Source organism: Papilio xuthus, unplaced genomic scaffold, assembly GCF_000836235.2.
Source record: "Papilio xuthus unplaced genomic scaffold, Pxut_1.1 DF827542.1, whole genome shotgun sequence".
Taxonomy (NCBI): Eukaryota; Metazoa; Arthropoda; class Insecta; order Lepidoptera; family Papilionidae; genus Papilio; species Papilio xuthus.
In genome coordinates this window covers 169,092-190,343 of record NW_013531107.1, presented here as the reverse complement: position 1 = coordinate 190,343, position 21,252 = coordinate 169,092, and the positions used below count along the sequence as shown (strand labels likewise).

The 21,252-nt window shown below is 32.6% G+C and overlaps 1 protein-coding gene across 2 annotated transcripts in view; it reads left to right on the top strand.

The window, feature by feature from the left end:
- LOC106118982 (uncharacterized) overlaps window positions 1-21,048 on the top strand; it is a 178,290-nt gene extending 157,242 nt beyond the window's left edge. For both annotated transcript variants that reach the window (XM_013313783.1, XM_013313782.1), the window contains exon 3: window positions 20,908-21,048. In XM_013313783.1, the coding sequence (XP_013169237.1) occupies window positions 20,908-20,963 (56 nt within the window). In that variant the 3' untranslated portion in view covers window positions 20,964-21,048. The remainder of the gene's footprint in view (window positions 1-20,907) is intronic.
- Window positions 21,049-21,252: the final 204 nt, after the last annotated feature.

The window sequence follows — 21,252 nt, the reverse complement described above, 5'->3', positions numbered from 1 at the left end:
TTTTTTATATATCACCTATTTTGTTACTTATTAGTAAAAGTTTAAAATGTGTCATAAATGATATTTTAAATGACAAATCACCTCAAGATAAAACAAATCTACGAGGGTCTGTAGTCATAGAAAATATTTTTCGTTTTAAATTATTCAACTAAACGACAAAAATATTGAAGCCAACATTTCCACAAGATCTTTATTGAAGTTGTCAGTTTTACTAAATATTTTTTGCGGGTCAAAATTTGCAGTATGTCGATAAAATTACTAAAACACGTAATCGTAAAAGGCAATAATAATGTTGTAGAAAAATGCTATTTTAAATAAACACTAAAAATTCACAAAATAATAAAATAGAATTTATTTACTTTTTGTTATGACTAAAAACAATAAGAACTATTCGAACGTCCCTAACGCACGCGCCATTTTAATTTGGCGCCATTTTGTACGCCCGTTGATTTGTTCATTATTGGCGTAATAAAAATGCACTCACCAGCCGTGGCTGTAAAACGGTCGCACGTGTGGCGATACCTGATAATAGTGATTCATGTTATTGTATGTAAAGCTGTGCCACTATTTGCATAGTAATAGCTCAGCTGTAAGATTCTCTCTCGTAATAGATGGATTTACATTAAGCGATAGTTATATACGACTAGCTGTAACCCGCGTAGTATTAAAATAAAAGCTTAATAAGTAGCCTATGTATTCTTCCAGACTATGTTCTACATCCCTGTTAAATTTCATCGAGATCCGTAGACTCGTTCTGGAGATACCTTCAAACAAACATCCATCCATCTATACATTCGAATTTATAATATTAGTAAGATATACAGTAAGACTAACTATCGGCCTATACTCCGCCCGCGCGAAATTAAAAAAAAGCTTAATATGTGTTCTTCCAGACTATATTTAACATCTATACAAAATTTCATCAAGACTTTTGAGCAGTTCTGGAGATATCTTAAAACAAACGTCCAGCCATCTAAACATTTATAATATTAGTAAGATATATAGTAAGATTTGTGTCGCCTTTTGTTTGTTTAATTTAACACAAGTATTATAGTGAAGGGCTATTTAATTAGCGTAAATTGGAAAGCCTGTACTCGGACCGTTGCATTTAATGTTACAGGCAAACTGCTTGTGAATAATTATAGTGATTTTACACTATTGTGGTAATGGTTAAAGCAGAGTTAATAATGTCCATTTAAATCAGTCCAGTTCTTCTTGCTTATTCTTCTTCCAAAAAAAATATTTTGTCCCCAAGTACCTTAATTATATTATAAATGCGGATGTTTATATGGATAGATATTTATTAGAAGGTATCTCTAGAACTGCTAAACAGCAGTCTGGAAGAACATATAGGTTACTATTTATTTTATTTTTATATTCGGCACGTACGAAGTCGCGGGCGACAGCTAGTTATTTAGATAATGTAACCACTAGGTAAACTTTAAATTATAAAAAGAAAAAATTAAACTCTGTATCAGTCTTTCTCTGTCGTATAATTTGTGGTATATTTGCGAATTTTAAAATCTTTTTATTGATAAGTAATTAATTTTGTGGTTAGATTTATTTAATAAATCATACTAGCCTTTGTCTAAATGACAAAAGCTCATAAATTGTGGATAATTAAAGCACAAAAGCAGCACAGCACAAGGCATATTAAATTAAATTTGAATTAAACGATAAATAATAAACAAAATATTATATTTATGTATAACAGAATACTGGTCTTTCCAAATTAGTTACAATTATTAGGATATCGATAACTAATTATAATCGAATTCGATGAAGTCATTTCTATGATGTCGTGTAATGCCACAAATATTATTAACTGCTATTGTTCTGTTAGATAAATCTGATATCTAGATTTTAGCAAATTATTTTACCTATTAATTCTATAGAAATGTCTAAATAGTTAGCTATTTTAATGACAGAATATTTGTATATTTAATGTAATATTTGCCAATGACAAGTCTTCACTTATAACAATATTATCTTATATCTTTAAATGAGCAATTCCATGCATCCTCACATCCGGAAAGTCTAATTCCACTTTCAATCCTTTGTTTATAAGAAAAAGGTGGGAAGGGCAAGAGGAATAAATTAGGCCTCCGGGACGTACACTCATCAGACGAAACGCGGAATTGCTTCCACTTCACGCCTGTCTTCTGTGTGGACGTAGTATTTCACCAGGCGAACCCGGCCAATTCGTGCGAATATATTAAAGCGGGCTCTACCACTGTTAAACGCGGACGGAGTTTTATTTTTATAAATACATGCATTTTGATGGTATTTTACGTAATTTTAAAAGGTTTTCCTTACTTTATTTTATCATAAATTATGATATTTTAATGAACTTTGCAACGTAATTAAAATGTAAACGTTAAAATTAACGAGATTAATGTTTGTGAAGGATCTCGTTCCTCACGGGAACGTCCAATTTGGGACAGAAGCCATGATTGGCGTTCCAATTTAAACACCAATGAATACGAATATATATGTTGATGCGAACAAAATGACAATAAAAATTTGTGTTTGTGAAATTTTAATAACTTTAATTATATAATGATTTTTTAATTTTGTATAGTTTTGAATATCTATATTTATATAATAAAAGAAAGCCGTGTTAGTTACACTATTTATAACTCAAGAACGGCTTTACTGATATGACTGAAAATTGGTGAGGTAGCTTAGAGCCAGGAGACGGACATAGAATACTATTTTTTTTTTCGAATTTATGCCTTGAAGAGCTGCTTTTTATTTAACTTACTAATATTATAAATGCGAATGTTTGACGAAGAGTTGCTACTTCTAAGTTCAAGTTAAGAAAACGATCTTATTATTTTCGATAATAAAATAATAACTTTAAATAATAAATATCAAATATTAATAATTATAAATCTTAACACATAAGGAAAACATTAAAAAATCGAGGTTAAAAAGTTAAAAACATCAGAAACTTGGCACTAAAATAAGTAAGATAAAAAAGGATAAGTAAACATGATTATAAATAAAGCTTTGTACTTTAGTAGCTCTTCCTGTCAGGCGGCATTACATCAAAGAAATTAACTCAAACATTCAACAGTTCCTCGGAAGATAAGACTCATAACACAAAGTTAAGATAAGCGTTGTCTTAATTTCATAAGAAACTATTAAGCGATATCTATGCCCATAATTATCTAACTTTCTACGTTATTTAAGTCCATTTATAATCTATCATTGTCACTTTTTGACAGAAATATTGTTGACAATTTTAGGTTAGATTTTTGCAAATTTATAGAAGTTTTATTAGAAAGTTGTTTTTAGTATTTCTGCTATAAAAAATATTTTTTCGGAACTATATTTAATTCTCGTATCTTACTAATATTATAAATGAGAATGTTGAAATAAATAGATGGATGCTTGAAGAAATAATATACATAATGAAGAAATAATATATAGGATGTTTGAAGGTATCTCCAGAACGGTTCAAAGGCTCTCGCTAAAATTGTGCATAAATGTAGAACTTAGTCTGGAAGAACACATAGGTTACTTATTAAGTTTTTACTAAATACTGCGTGGACAGTTGCGGGCGACAGCTACTTTTTTTGACATCTGTTTTTAATTTTACAATGGCAACATTGAACTCTATAGAACAATTCTATAGATTCGTTTTGTTCTCGCTTGAGTTTTTACAGAGTAAACGTGAACGACCTCAGTACGGTCATGGCCGAGCAATGCTCACAGCCAACGTAAATAAGCAATGCAACCTGTATGTAAGATCGATTTATAGTACTACATATATACTGATTTTTATTTTAATATTAAATTTAGCAATGAGTAAAACACGAATACATATTCCCTTCTCGTCTTCTTAAATCCTGTAATTAAAACTTAATTTATGACACACAAAGTATGTCATTATGAGTTGATTAATCATACTAATATTATAAATGCGAAAGTTAAAAAGGATGGATGTTTGTTAGAAGGTATCTTCAAAACGGCTAAACGGATCTCGATTAAATTTGACACAGATGTAGAACATAGTCTGGAAGAACTCATAGCCTACCACTATTTTTTTTTAATTCCGTGCGGTAGGAATCACAGGCAAAAGTCAATCACAAAATCTTCTAAAATTTACTAAATTTTCATTGAACGAAATACAAATTTCTATTACTAAAGTACTAAATATTTACAGTATAAATTATGACACGCATGCAACAGACTTTTAATTAAAACGTACCAGTTGTTATCGTTTCTTAAACGCTATAAATTAGTGGCATCAGAGTTCCCCGCTTTACAATATATCACCTGAACTCAATATCCTTTCATCGGAACAATAATCGCGACACCCCACCGGTGAAGCGAAGCCCGCGATGCCATAACTCTAAGCCTTGTAGTACATAGCTGTGAAAGCGAACCTAGAGCGAAGAGAAACGATAAAAAAACACTAAGGTAAAGAAAAAAAACGTAGAGTTTTTTCCATATTAGATAAGATTCTTTCTCATATATTTACGTCTTACTTTTATGAAATAAACATTGTAATGTGATATTTTTCGCTTCGCTACCAGTGTAATACAAGCTTAATGTCCCGATAAAACAGCAGGGAGCTTTTCCTCTCAATGAATTACATTTAATTGAATTGCATCCACTTTGTAAGATATTAAATTATTAAGTGAAACAAAGTATACATTCAAAACAATTTGTAAAGATTAAATTAAATAAAAAAGCACTTAAGGCTTACCTATAGAAAAATATTACGTTTTTAATCAAATGAAATTTTAAAATATAGTAGATAAAGATATAATGACCCTTTATTCACATATACGTATCCATTGAAGAGCTCGGTGCCTTCCCTAAGTCAGTCACTAGGCCATAGTAAACCATGCTGACCCAGCTCGGATTGACTTCACATATATCTTTAAATTTCTAAGAAGATATGTGAAGTTTGCGTCACAATGTTTTCCTTTACAATATATACTTCAAATATACCTATGTTAATTGAAAAACACATTAGTACACGGTGGGATTCGTACCCCAGAACCTGCAAATTACAAGTCAAGTTAACCGCTGAGCCATCGCCACTCCCTTGTAACTGATTATCAATTACACTGAATTTATAAAAGCTGTACTTTCAAATAAATACGCAATAACTAATGCAACATATTCCACAAACTTAAAGATGACATGAAAATTTTTATTGCCAACTTCGTCTGCAGCTGCTCACGAAAAAGTTTGTAGGGAATTGCATCGTTTCGATATGAAATTATTTCACCAAATCGTATTGCGCTGCCAATATTTTGTATCGAAATATTTTATTCCGTTAAGAATTTAGACTTCAATATGCTAAGTATAACTTTTTTTTTTTATAGTCAGGAAATGCATTTACGCACGCCTACGCCGGGCGGTGCAATGGCGTAGGGAGTGTGGGACTCGCCGGCCACAGAAGGTGACCAGAATACCCACTAAAACCTGACCGCCCTCTGACGCATCGGGACGGGACCACGGGCACGCTTTCGCTCTCGTCCGCGGCCATGCTAAGCATACCCAACTTCCCTGAAACATGTATCTTGTTATGCCGAAGAATTACTACAAATTGATATAAGAAACGGCTAAACACTCACGTATATTCGTCCGGTGGCGGCACCGACTAGTTTCGAGGCCATCGGGGGCCCTTCATCAGGATGAGTTGCTCACTGAGCATGAGTTAGCACTCACGAATATACGTGAGTGTTTAGCCGTTTTTTATATCAGTTTAGTAAAATGTCTCACGAAAATTTGAATAATTTAATTACTACAAATATTAAAATAAACATATTTTTGTAAAACATAATAAAACAACCAAGCGATCGGCCACTGTCTAAAGTGACCGCTGTCAAACATCTGGTTCCTTTGGTATTGCTAATGTCCATGGGCGTCTTTGAACACCTCGGTGTTCCCGCTGCACGTTTGCCCCTTCTGTTATAAAAAAAAACAAGTAGACAGATGTTATTTCTTAATAGCTTAAAATGATAGTTGTGAAGACTGAAAAAAGAAATCTCCTTTTGCTGTTCATTCCCTTCCCCGTCGAAATCCACTTCCCTTTTCCATCCATATCATAAAAGGGTAGGACTAGAATATGCCGCTATACACTGTATACTAACAATATAAAGCGATTTCTTTTCATATAAATATTCGAAAGAAACAGCTACTTGAGTGTTCATATTACGTTTACGCTCTCAAAACGATCGTTGTTATTTCGAGGTCATATTATTTTATCACATATACAAGCATTTTATTCTTTTACAGTTTAATATTTTTACTAATGGAAGCACTCAGTAGTGTCGATATTGTTATAATTTATTGCTTGAAGATGTTTTAGCGCCGTAAAAACACGGCCAAGTAACATAAGACTCTATTTCCACTAGAACGACTGTGAAATGCATGCCACTTTGGACATGGTGACTGAAATTGATTATAGAACAAATGGTGCGCGGGTATAGTTGTGTGGTATTCGTAGTAGTGGAAATAGGGTTTAAGGTCGATAGAACTAGCTAGTAGAGAGCAATAAACAAGCGATATTAAATGGAATGCCAGAGGCTGTGGGTGGACAAGTTTGCTTTTATCACTCTTTTTGCAAGCTTCACTAATAATACGATAAAATGCATTCTATAATTATTGTGGCAAATTTTTGCCTTCGAGCGACGAATTAAGTTGGAATTGTTCGACGAATATTCGTTTTTAATAACATTCAGAGAAACAATCTTTTACAGATATTTTATTAGTGGAAAAAGTGCTTAAATGTTTATTGTTGAGAATTCTTTACTTTCGTTTACGTCGATATTTCGCTTGTAAATAAATCATGTCACCAAAAATAAAACTACAGGAGGTTTGTGCAAAATTTTATTTTTAAAAAGTTCGCTTTAAAAATATTAAAAGTCGTTCTTATTACAAAATTTAAGTATTGAACATCACTTACGTATCGTTAATTGATTACTAAGACTCCCTAAGTACCGATTTAGTGAGAGAAAACAACACTTAGGAATTGTTTAAGTGACATATAAAAGTGACTGTCATACAGGTGAATTACCCACTTATTTCAACCATTCATTATATTCGTTTAAAGGTCGATTATCCGACAGAACAAAATAAAAATGTTAAGCGCCATAAAAAATAAGTATATCGCCTGTTCTTAATACACTCGTATATTGCACTGCAATTAACATGTTAATCTTTTCTTTTTTGAAACAGCCTGTGTAGTGTGGATGAGAAAAATTATTTACAACTTTTATAGCACAACCAGTACAAAAACTTATAATTATTTCTAACTTCGTTAATTTAACTTATAATAATAATTGTGTACTTTTAATATAAATTGTTAGGGTTCCGTACCTCATAGGAAAAAACCATTATAGGATCACTTTGTTGTCCGTTTGTCTGTCTGTCAAGACCCTTTTGTTTAAGTAACTTTAAATTTGCTTTAATAGGTACGTTATCACAATGGGGTTAGTGTTAATTAGTTTTCTAAAAAGGAATTTAGTAGCATTCAGTCCCTCGTTTTTATTTTTTTAGTATTTTTGAGAATTTAAATTTTCAATTGAGAACTTAAAATTTGAAATATTTACTTCCTTCCTATAAATATAAACTAAGGCTACCTACATCTCAATAAATTTTCAAGACTTTTTACCTAAATACGTTGCGCTCTCCAGGGTCCCCCTTTAGTAAAGTTTTATCTGCAAACTAGATGCAAAGCCAAGGGTTACAAGGAATTTCTTAGTAACTCGCCTTTAGTCTTCCAAAGGCTGTAATTACAACGAAAAAACAAGACTACATCGTGTTTTGTCGTAGGAAAGAAATTAGGAAAAAAAGCTTATAAAAAGGTTACAAGTTTTAGGTTTACGAAGCAAACTATAGTGTCTAAACAAGGTGACTGTTTTAAATTTCAAACTAAGTTGCCATAAATTTATTTACCGTGGGTTTCTGAGACCAAAATCCCCGTTTAAAACATAATTATCTCTGTATTGTTAAAAATAATGACAAGGATGGCGATATGTCTAATACAGTTATTTGGGTCTTAGAAACCAACGGTTAGCTACATAATTGATGTTTTAAAATAATCATTCTGAATATCATTAAATTCAACTGACTAATATTATTTACTTAAGTAATACTAAACAGTTTATTAAAGGTAGTTGTAGTTGAAGTATCTTTAGTATCTGTTTACAGTTAAAATGTCAATTCGCACACAACAAGATTGCGTTGAATATGCAATCCGAAAGTTTACCAATAACGAAAAGCCGTGAAGTCATTGGAACGAGCAAAATGTATATCATATACTAATTGTTAATAGATTACTTCGACAGATCTTGATGTAACAGTGTTTACTAAATTATGACACCCTGTATAAAGATTGTAATCATTTAGTTAAGTGAAACAATCCAACTTAGACTAAGTTTTAGTTCTTATAAAACCTTGTACAATATCAGATAGGCAACCTTTGATTATCTTAAAGGTAAAAAGGTTCTTCTTGACAGACACACAACAAAGTGATCCTATAAGGTTTCCGTTTATTTTCCTTTTGAGGTACGGAACCCTAAAAACAGAGTTAATATTTTTTTGTACAAGAGAAAAAAAAACAAAAATAAAGAGTTCTGGTACTCCCAGTATTCCCAGGGTTAACACCAACAATATCACAAAAGGATATAGTCTAAAGAGAAGCGTCAGTAATCGTGACTTTTTCAGATCACAATCCCGGTTTAAAGATTATTGCCTTCTCTGTTTTGTCAAAGATAATGATAGGGATGATAATATGTATTTACAAAGATTTTGGTCTCAGAAATAAAATAAGGAAAACAAGTAAAAGACACATGTAGCTTATGTAATTATTTAAACAAACAAGTGTAAAAAAAGACAGGAATATAATATTAGTGAAAACAATAATGAACACTGCAAAGTACGACAAATTGCAAGGATACGAGAATCACAACGTTCCAGAAGTGAGCTAGAGTATAAAGAAAAGCAAAAGCCTTTGTACAAATGCGAGGGATACCAACAAAGTGAGGATGAGAATTCTCTGTATAAAGACAGCAAAGGAATTAGGTTGCGATACGCCGCAGTCGTACGTCACTACTACAAATGTCTTTACTCTGAAAGTACATGCTAGCTTTGTTTTATTTTTTTAAATTCAACACACTTTAGAATCCTTTTGTTTGACAAATTTGAAGGAACTAAAAAAAGAAGTTAGTTTTTTTAGTCACATTCATGTTTTTGGATATTCTTTGCCTGACTAAAAATTTAACATCGTAAAGTAGTAATTGAGAAATTTGTTTAGATTAGATCACGTTTTTTTAATTTCTGGGTTTTATTAACATTATTGAATGCATGTAATAGAGCGTCGGTGGCTCAGTGGTCAAGCACTTGACTTGCAATCTGCAGGTCCTGGGTTCGAATCCCGCCATGTACCAACGTGTTTTTCGATTTACATATGTGCATTTATCAGACTTTGTTACGGTGAAGGAAAACATCGTGATGCAACCTGCACATATCTGAGAAGAAATTCAATGATATGTGTGGAGTCAACCTGCACTGGGCCAGCGTGGTTGATGGCCTAATCACCCGTGACTTAGGGTAGGCTCCGATCTCCTCAATGAGGACGTATAATGAGCTGATGATGATTAACATTATTATCTGAATTTCTTCTGGGTTTTGATCATTGTGTCTATAAAAGATAATTTCAATACCAAACAGGCGATAATCTTACAAAACATAAACGTATCATTTAATAATAAAATATAAAGTATAAAATTTCAGAAATAGGCATTCGAAAGTCTCGATCAAATAACATCAGCAATCGTTGCATTTCGAAGCCCGTAATTTAACGATAATTTGCCCGTGCTCCGATCCAATACGCCTCGATTATGCAAATTAAGTGTATTGACTCCGCTAACGGAATCGAACGTATCATCTATAGGTGTGCTAACATTCAGTCGTAAAACTCACTTATCTTTATTACATTTATCCAACGATGACTACATAATCTGTGCAACAATTTCTTGTACCTCGAATGCATTTTAAATTTCGAATCTCTTCGTTTAAATGCATATGACGCAAACACCTATTTGTACGTATCTTCAATGAAATCATTTGTGTATATTTGATGTCCATCTATTCTTATCTACAATGGTTACATCTATATTTCATTTTTATCTTAGTGTTGATATCAAGTTTCTTACATCTTCATCGCGTTTTATGACAATTCTTTTTACAGACAACAATGTTTGGTTGGATTGGTTTGAAATCTATTATCTATGACCCTACGGAATAGAGATGCAGCGATCGTGGAGGGACTTGTGAATATCGGTAAAGTCCGTAACACTCCTCCCTCCATGACCACAGGTTTTACAACTACAAAAAGAAGGAAAATTATGTTAATTAAAAAAAATCACTATTTTAATTTAGCATAAGGAATAAATACAGTACGGACCAAAAGTCTGTGAATGTTGTTTGTATGTAAAAAAATTCTATTATCTTCTAGTACTTACATATTTCTCTGTGAGGCCGGTTCTGGTATTCGCCTTCTATATAGATAAATCTATCGTTGTATTGTTAAAATTAATACCTGTGATACCATGAATGGAACCTATCCAATGACAAATTTGCCTCCTACTAATATTATGGATGGATGGATGGATGGATGGATATGTGTCTAAAGGTATCTCCAGAACGGCTGAACAAATCTCGATTAAATTAAGCATACATATAGAATATATTCTGGAAGAACACATATGTTATTTATTATGTTTTTTTAATTCCTCGTCGTCGGAGTCGCGGTATATAACTTTTAATTAATAAATTGTTAGTTTTAGAATGTATAATTTGGGTCGTATTTATGTTTTGCATGATAATATATACTACGAAAATATAACATCTTTACAATATACTCTTGGAGACAGACGGGGTCGTTATCATCGGGCAACTAAAACTGGTTTGCAGGCGCCATCACTGTTTTATAGACCCCATGCACTTAATGACTGTATATACGCATTTGTTACAGACCTTATAAAAACATTATATAAGTGGTAATGTAATTAAATTCCTTGACAAGTTTTGCTTCCTTTCTATAAATAAATTAAAGGCAACATAATATCTAATAGATAGTATAGTAGAGATAGTATTGCTTGTACATCGAGAAATAAACTGCTTTAAAAAATACAGCCATACTCCGTGACAGTGACTAGACAAATATTAAATCCTTTAATTAAAAAAAAATAATCTAGAAATAGACAAAAATCTTAAATACAGAATATCTAACTAATAATATAAATGCGAATGTTTAGATGAATGTTTGTTAGAAGTTATCTGCAGAACTTAACAGATCTCGATGAAATTTGGTATAGATGTAGAACATAGCCTCGAAGAACACATAGGCTACTAATTATGTTTTTTATTTCTCTCCGACAGAGTTGCGAGCGATAGCTAGTATTACATACATTGCAGGAACTCTTAATAAAGATAAAGAATTCCTGCAATGAAGATCACAAGGTCATAGTAATTCCCGTATTTCATTGTTTAATGCACTCACAACTGCAAGTACGCCTGCACTTCGATGTTATTGTTCGTTCTCGCGGAATTAAAAAAAATAGTAGCTTATATTTTCCTCCAGACTATGTTCTATATGTATTCCAAATGTCATCGAGATGCGTTCAGCCGTTCTGGAGATACCTTGAAACAAACATCCATCTAAACATTCGCATTTATAACATTAGTAAGATTATATATAACATTTCTTAATCAATACGTGATGTTCCCGATTATGATTTAACTAAGTTAATCTTGAAATTATTCTTTATTTTAAAAGTTAAAAAGGTAATGTTTTAAAAATGGAACTTTAATTAAATTCCTAAACGTTTTCATAAGAAAGCTTCAAGCTGCTTCTTTGTACGTCTCGTTCCTTCGTACTTATCGGTCCGTAGTGCTTTTCCTTTAAACTTTGAAAGGGGTATTCTTAGGTAGTAAAGGATTTCGATCTAAAAAGCTTTTTGTGTCGCCGAAACTGCGACGTTCTTGGTTCGAGCTTATCGGAATATTTGCATAATACGTCGGTAAGGATGCAGCTCGGTACGACACAAATTATCCAATAATTTGAAACGACAAAACCGCATATTGCACGACGAAGCCTGAGCGAGATTTACAATCTAAATGTGTTGCACATATTTAAATTGTAAAATTCTAGCATGCAACTTTTTAATGATTCTTATCTCCAATTTAAAATATGTCGGATTATAATTTAATGACGTATTTATTTAATTGTTTTTAAGATTAACGCGTGCAACTACATTGCATAATATCATCCATTTCACTAAAACATCATTGAGTGGAAGAAAAGAGACAAAGGGTAATATAATAGGTAATACACAATTGTTAATTTACATTGAAATGCATGTTTTATTTTCCTTTCACTCAAGCCAAGCAAGAGTACGGCACGTAGTCCATTTCTAACAAATAAATATAATTTTGTCGGTCCGTTTAAAGTGGGTAATATAATAATGGTTTGAAGGGCCACCGGACCGCTCTGCTGTCCACTTGACGGCAACACGGTCTGAGTGGTCGCGAACGCTGGACCCGAGACAAAGCAGGAAGCGGGAGCAATATTTCTTTGATATAAGTGGAATTAGACATATGTAGTCCACTATATAAATATCAATATGAATCTTAAATCTACGTAGATAATATACAAAATCGAATTTGGTGACCACACCCGAATATTCTAGAAAAATACCCCATTACTTTATTTCAAAGAACATCCTTTATAAAGACAATCGGTTAAGAATATTATTGGACTTTTCAATTGTCACTACAGCTTGACTTTTAAGACCTGTGCTGATAAAGTAGCATTTGATATCTATACACACCGATATTTAATATTTAAATTGGCTACAAGTATCCCGGATATAATAAAGAGCTGATACTTGTGAGCTTTCTCAAACAAAGGCGGGTCGGCATCGATCGGTAATGTACCACTTTCACATGTCATTATTCTTCATAACGACCTAAGTCGTAGCAACTGCTCCGGTAATTCACTCCAGTTCCCACACCACTGTTGCGTAACCCGTGCGTTACCGACTTTACTAGGAACACCATATATTTGACAATTTGTGGGACTTTTACAATATGCAATAAATGAAATCGCTTCCACTTAAGATTGAATAACGTACACGAATTATCAATGACATTTCATGAATGGGTAGGAAATAATATTCGTAAATCTTTAAAATATATTCTGTTATCGAAAATATTTAAAGCACTTTTTCTGTCCTAATTTCTGTGACGTTTAAAAATTTAAATGTAAATTAATTTAATTTATGTAATTGCATTTATTTGTTTTCTTTTCTGAAATTAAAGTTTTATCTGTACTGATATATAAAGACAATATAATGACCTAGAGTGTCGTCGTAACGTTTGTGTTGGTTTCTATTCAATTTCCAATTAAGGTTTGCCCACAAAGCCAGTACTTTCTAATTTGGGATTTATCTTTGGTGCTACTACTAGTTTTTACCTAATATAGAGCTCGATAGCAAGTGACTTGAAAGTTACTTTTCTATGCTACATATCTTTTAAATTCATATTTATATTTTAACGAAAAATACATTTTTATAATCGTATCAGGACAAGTCCGACGAAACTTGTGGCCAACCTACAAATTCTAGGATAGCTTTAGAAATCCTTCGGGATTATCCAGTTTTGGGATTATATACTGAAGCGATGCCTTCGTTCAGGTTATATTCAGCTTATAACGAGTTCCAATTCGTAACAACAACGGCGTACTGTACACATAGTACAAACATCTGCAAACTGTTACTATAAGACCTCTTGTGACACATCTAAATGTTGCTATGAAAAGTTTCTACGCGATGCAAATGACATTTCATCGAAATGGGTTGGAAATAAACGTCCTCAACTACACATATCTGCCCTTTGGTTGTATAAAATCCAACGAGCAGGATTTTAGCCGCTGGCACTGGTATACATAATTCAAAGGACGCAACTGGCCCCGTATAATTACGACTTTGAATATATTGCGGGGCTAGCACGGCACATGTTAATATATAGTCCGCCATAAACATGCTCGCCTCCGACTTGTTTGACAATAGCTGCACAGCTTTACATGTGCTTGACAAATTGCACCACATACATAGAATACAGCTACATTATTTATATTTTTTAATTTAAAATGTAACATTTATGGTCTACAAAATAAAAAAGACATATTACAATGATCAGTCCTGTCAATAAAGACGTTCAAAGCATCATTAAGCCACATCTAGTAAAACAAAGATATCTTAAACCGCTGAGAGGCGCTGCTATCGCGATTGTTTCTGTCATAATATATATGAAACCTACTTAGACATAGAAAATGACATAAAAGGAAACAAATGACATGACAGCTACACTACAAAGAGAGACAAAGAGGATCTTGCGACAGTTTTTGACGTTGACATGGGGGCGCTAGTGAGCTGTCGTAATTTAGTTTGACTTATGTCCGGTATACGTTACGAACCATTAAGTTCATATGTAACTTTATGAAGCTAAAAAAATATTTAATTCACAATACCCAGTACGTATGATGAACGTATGATGAAAATGACATTGTTTGCCCATAGCGACTGATACTAGTTTTGATCTGGGTGGTCTCTGAGCCATCCTGTACTTTACTTATCCGTCTCTATCCTTCAGGACACGCTAAGCTTTCTCGGGGACATGACAGTGATCCTTGTAAAGCCTTGACACTTCGGAATTAATGTTAGAACCAGCGTAGAAGTTTTGAATAACATCTGAAAGTTATATTTCATTGTCTACATAGGAAATCTTTATTAAATGTTAAATGCAAAATATCTTACTTCTTACAGATGCGAATGTTTAGATGGATGGATGTTTGTTTGAAGGTATCACCAGTTCGACTGAACAGATCACGAGGAAATTTTGCATACATATAGAACATAGTCTAGAAGAATACATAGGCTACTAATTATGTTTTTTTAAATCCGCGCGGACGGAGTCGCGGGCGAAAACCAGTTTTTAAATAAGCTTAAAAATTAAAAGATATTAAAAATCGAAGCAACTATTTTAAACAATATAATACGGACAAATTAATTATATGAATGAACACTTTAAAAGATTAAGAAATGTCATTAGCGACGTATTTATGCTAACTACATTTCTTGTCTTCGTTTTTTCGCGAACAGCTTCTTAAAGATTGGATCTAAATAACGGTACACTCAGAAATCTTAATGCAACTACAATGTAAGCGGATTATAAGAAGTATTGACCTAATATTAAGTCGTGTGTTCACTTATTTGGTTTACGTCTAATTAAAAACAATCCGAATTTGTGAACTGTAAGGCAATCTTACTAATATTTAGATGTATGGATAGATGATTGGTAGAAACTATCTCCAGAATGGCTGCTTTGACCTCGATGATATTTGACATAGTCCAGAAGAACACATAGGCTTACTTTTTTTTTTAATCCCGCGTGGACTGAGTACTTTAAAAAATATTTTAAAGGACATCGAACAAAGATTGTTAAAGAGTAAAAAAAAATAATAATTTTCAATTATTTTTTGGTATATTAGTTGTAAATTATGGTTACCATACACGCATAACTCATAAAAATATTTAATACCTACGCTTCGCATTGCTTCCCTACAACTATAAAAATCAAAAGATTCTAAAACGTGAACACTCTATAGTTTAGAATATAATTTAATTCTATTTGTAATTTTACTGGGTATGTAGTAATTCTCAATTAAATGTTTTCACACCTCTCTCTTCCGTGCATATTATATTTAATATATTACAAATGATATTACATTGCAAACGTTTCAAGCATCTTAAATAATATAATATTACGCAATAGATAATAATACTTAAAATTTATACCATCTACACCCAAGTTTCTTATAACCATATTAATAAATGCTAGACTACGCTGCATAACTTGTGTAGGCGAGTGTACCGTGAGACTAGATCAGGCGCCAGGATTTTACAACCTTTTAACAGCATAATATAAAACCTTATTGCTAAAGACTTAAGAACTATTGTTGATTATTTCGATTGTTAAAGTTTAAATTGCTTAAAGATGATTTGTATATCAGTCAGATATCCCGCACTTTTCGCATTTGTTGCTTTGCTGAGTCCTTAACTCTATCATTCATTTTAAGATGGTCTGTTATCATTTAATTGATGGTGTAAAGCTGAATAGCCATGTTAGTGAATTATTAACCATAATAAGTTTATTATCTGTGTGTTCTCGTGTTTACAGGCTTATTATGTAGTCATCATAAATGTCCCTTTATGTTTTTTATTACTTTTATATCACATTTTTATATCGCACTCGTATTTCTAAATGTTTATCTCTTCGTGTTACAAAAACAATTGCTGTTATAAGTACGCGAGTAAACGTTAAATATGTATCCAAATAAACTGAATTAATAACCGCAGGAATATAGACTGAATGACTTAAAGTCCTATCTTTAAAGTGGTGGTAGTGGGGTGGGCAGGAATCTAGACATCAAATAAAAATATTTGCAAATCATAAAACAGTTTAATTTAGTTTAATTATATAGGCAATTAACTACTAGCCGAAAGGAGTTTGAACAGGTGAGCGAGGTTTTTCTATAAATAACAGCGTGTCCCTTCACTAACACCCACGGGGATTGAACCGGCGCCTGCTTACATTCCGACATCGACCGACACCCGTGCATCGAACTTTGCGTCAACCTGTCCGCGAATTGAATATACTATAGGGTTAGTAACGCATGTGTTAAATGATTGCTGTTATCCTTGACCCTGAACGAAAATTAGTTGCTATCTCCGTCTATTTTGTTAATAATCAGAGGAATGGAATTAATATTAAAACTTATTTTGAATACTTCTACAATAGCCTGGTAAAGCTGTTCAGTAACACTTCTATTGTGTTGACCGGAGATGTCAATTACGTAGCTTCAACAAATAATAACGTAAAATCAAATTTCAAAAACTTACCAATATTACTAAATCGTTCGACCGTGCTTCCGTGAACTAACAAAGTTTCCAGTCTATAACACTTTGGCATGAATCTTTCACAAAGTAACAGTTGGAAGATCGCCATATCTATCAGTTACACAACTTTTTCCAATTAAGATGTAGAGACGGACAACACAAACATTTGCCTGACTAGCTGGCCATCATCCAAATGCTTCTAGTTTGACTTACATTGAATTAGTGTACGTACTCTTAAATAACATATTTATTAAGTATCCTACATTTAACGACTTCGTTCCAGATTTGATTATTTTTATTTCTACAAGTAGGTAGAGTGAGGTTTACACATCTGTGCATCGGCCATTTTTTATAGAATAAGCCACTAATATCAAAACAAACTCCTACATGATATCGGTAAAATAGAGAAGATTGTGACAAGTTAGAAAGTTGCAGATGCTTAGCCTACTTTTTATGGACAAAGAAGATACAGAACAGGAGACTCCCTTTCCTATAGTCTGCATCTTTAACTTATTAGGTGTAAGAAGGGATAAAGAACAAGATGTTGGCTTCAAGGACACATCCAAATTACTCAAAATTAGGCATTCCTTACTTCCACTTCACGACTATAATATGTGTGGTCGTGTTATTAAAGCGGTGGAGCAAGACATCCCTCCAGCTAGTGCTGCGAACTCTGCGGTATATTGCACATGCGCATTTAAATATTTTAAAAAATATATAAAATCTTTGGACTATATCAAGCAAGCAATATTGTGGATGGTTTTTAATGAGATTCTGTTTAATAATTGTTTATTACGTGACATTAATTTTCTCCAAGTGTCGTAATAAAATGATAAATCAACTTCCTGTTTATTCGCACGCGACATTACTTTGTTTGGCACATGGCTTATATCACGTGAAACCTTATAATAATGGACATTAACTCGGACGTAATTTACAGGTCAGAGGTTCCGCCTACAATGGCTACGCCCAGTTACTTATAATTGTTTTCGTGTTAACTGACACGAAATTAACAAATTAACTTTAAATTAAAATGATTCTTAACACAATTACACAAATATTTTTTTCATAAAATATAGTATTGTCATTAGAACTATGGCGTGTTCCAAATTTCAGATCCATCTATAAACAAGAATTTAATGTACTTTAATTGACCCAAATAAACAGAGCAAGCGACATAAAACCCTACAAATATGATTTGCAATAACTATTTGTTTAAAGATAATATTAAAATCAAATCATTAAAATACAGATTAAATACTAACCTCAATAAATCGTGTTTGAAATGCGACTCCCTCGTGCTGTCAAATGCAAGTCTCAAAATGGCGGGGGGCTGTCAAACGCACGATTCAAGATGGCGCCCGCAGGACATTCGACTATTTACGAGCAATTAACTTTATTTCAGAGCATCGCGAGGCGCGTTTTTATGATGCCGCTTAGTTTCCAGATATTGCATTTATAAATGGATTTTCTTTTGTTACTTTTCTATTAGATAACTTTAAAGTGGCGATAATAGAATGACAAGATTAAATGAAAACATATATCAAGTCAAATAGTTTTTTCTTGATATTTACTTCTAAAAGTATAGATATAAAAGTACTATATTTTTTGTGTATAGCAACCCAACCACAGATTATAGTTAAAGTACTTTATTGACCAAATGTTACAGACTTGGAATTGATTTTAAAATTAATTTGCACCTAACTGTACTTCTTACTAAAGACTTTTATATCAATGTGAAATATTAACTAGCTACTATATATTTATATTACAGCCATATATTTCAAGAAAACTGAAGCTTATAGGAATATTTACAGTTATAGTAAAATAACTGAATAGCGGATTCGAATTTACGATCTTATGTTTAACTGACAGTGTCATAAACTAAACCATTTCGCTATTGGCTCTTTAAAATGTATCAATATTTTATACCACTTCGTAATATAGTTTACTTTCAATAATAAGGCCATAGAGTAAACTTCACATGTAGAGTGATTGTCGTAAAACATTTGCAACGTACTAATAAAATTAAAATCACAAGTCAACATCCAGGCTTAAAGGAATAATGAACAAAGATATAGAATCTATTTAACTAAAAATTATAGATTTACGAAAACATAAACACTACCTTATCCAGCAAAAATCATATACAAAATGCATATAAGGGAATAAAAATTAATGTCATTTCTTCACAATCAATTATAAGTAAACAAAAATACTGTAACTAAGTCTATTTAAGATAAGATTTCTAATGAGCAACTCGACTTCAAAGTGAGGTGTCTGCGCAAAAAATAACATTGATCTATGATAGTAGATTGCGTGATATCTTGTGCAAGAGAGTGGCGCCACCTAGTACAGTCAGGCGCCGGCACGCTGCCTCATTACCACTTATCGTACCAATGCAAATCCGGATACTTTAATTAGCCCGCCACAATTTTTCGATATACACCGGACACTAACGTGTCATAGAGTAAATTTAGACGGAGCGTAACAAAATTTTTTGGTCTTTGGTAATTTTTACTGTTAAAAAATATACGATAGGTTACATCTGTCTGGATATTTCTTTAATAAAAATTTTTGTCCGTCTGTCTGTCTGTAGGTTTGTGTCCAAAAGGCCGTGTTAGTCCGGATAATCTACGGAACCGATGGACCGATTTAAGTGGGAAGATAGCTAATGCATCCTGGAATATTACAAGATTTTTTTAATACTGTTCTGAGGATGTCGCGGGCGAGCTTTAGTTTTTAATTAAATTCTATTAAATTAAAATCATTATGTTAAACTGTTCGTGGCAATAGCCTGGTTACCAGTTTAAGATAAGTTTTAGTGTAAACAGTCCGGTTCACTTGTCGTACCGGGACGGATGCGTGGGTTGTTCACGGATTGTGACATTCAAGTTGCTTTTTCTTCAGCGTGGGTTTGTAATTATACGTGCCAGGTTAATTTATTTCATTGCGCTCCGTACTAATGGTGTCGTATTTGCAGAATGATCTGAATGCGATCTCGTATCAAAAGGCATGTCTCTTACAATCCGTTTCGCTTTATATCGCTACGAATTATCTTAAGGGATTAATATCGGTGTTGATTTGACTTGAAGTGTTGCCACCTGTTAGGAATTATATGAATTTTGTTTATCTTTTTTAAATTTGTGAGAACGCTGTCTCCGCGACTAACATGCGAATATGGTATGTTAATATGACTATATAATGAAAAAATAGTTTCCTCGCGTATCAACACTAGTCTTAAACTTAAATATTACTAACTTATGGTAATTATGTCCGAAATAAAAAAAAACAATATGGCGTCTTCATCGTTAAAATCTCACTATTATAAAGTACTGCTTTACATTTTAATATATTTATTATTCGGCCATACTTTTATGACGTACATATACATGTAAACGCCTACACTAAAGTATTATTCAAGTTTTATGTATAAGTAAAAAAAATCATTACTATTCCGTAATTTATTTTGACACCTCTGTTTATTGCTTTACTCTATGCTTTTTAATGACGAATAAGCATAAACTAGGAGCCGTTAAATTTATGTGTTAGTTTACGGTTAGTTAAAATTATAAAAATAGTACGAGGGGAAACGTTTTTATAAATCGTAAATGACCTATGAAACATTTTATATTACGGAATCAAATAAACTTTGAATAATTTATTTTAACATTATTCCAGACACTTTGTATAAAACATTTTTGTTCAAATCTTTGTACGAAACAACGATTAACAATGACTTAAAATGTTGCAAACAAAAAAATTACTATAAAATTTAATTTAATTTTTTTGGACCTAGTCACTGAGCTGACGGCCATCCACCATTAAATGGAGAAGCACCTTGAGAGAGAGAGAGAGAGAGAGAGGGCCTAGTCGTTAATTAGATTTTCTAACCGTATTTTTTTTATTATTTCAGGTAAGTACGAGATATCCTGTCACATCAAAACACCCCTTTGTCAATGGTATGTTTGAAATAACTACACACATACATATATGTGAGCGTTGGTGGATCAGGAGTTAAGCACTTGACGTTTAATCTGCAGATCTTGGTTTTGAATCCCGCCATGTACCAATGAAAGAAAGAAAAGTTTTTTTTTTATTATTATAGGTAACACAGATTACACCAAGAAACAATAACTAACATAATAAAATTGCACATAACTAAGAAATTAAATTAGACTTAAGTTACCATTTATGGTTAATTTGGATAATCTAGTGATGCACCGAATGTGTTTTTCGATTTTCGATTTACATATGTACA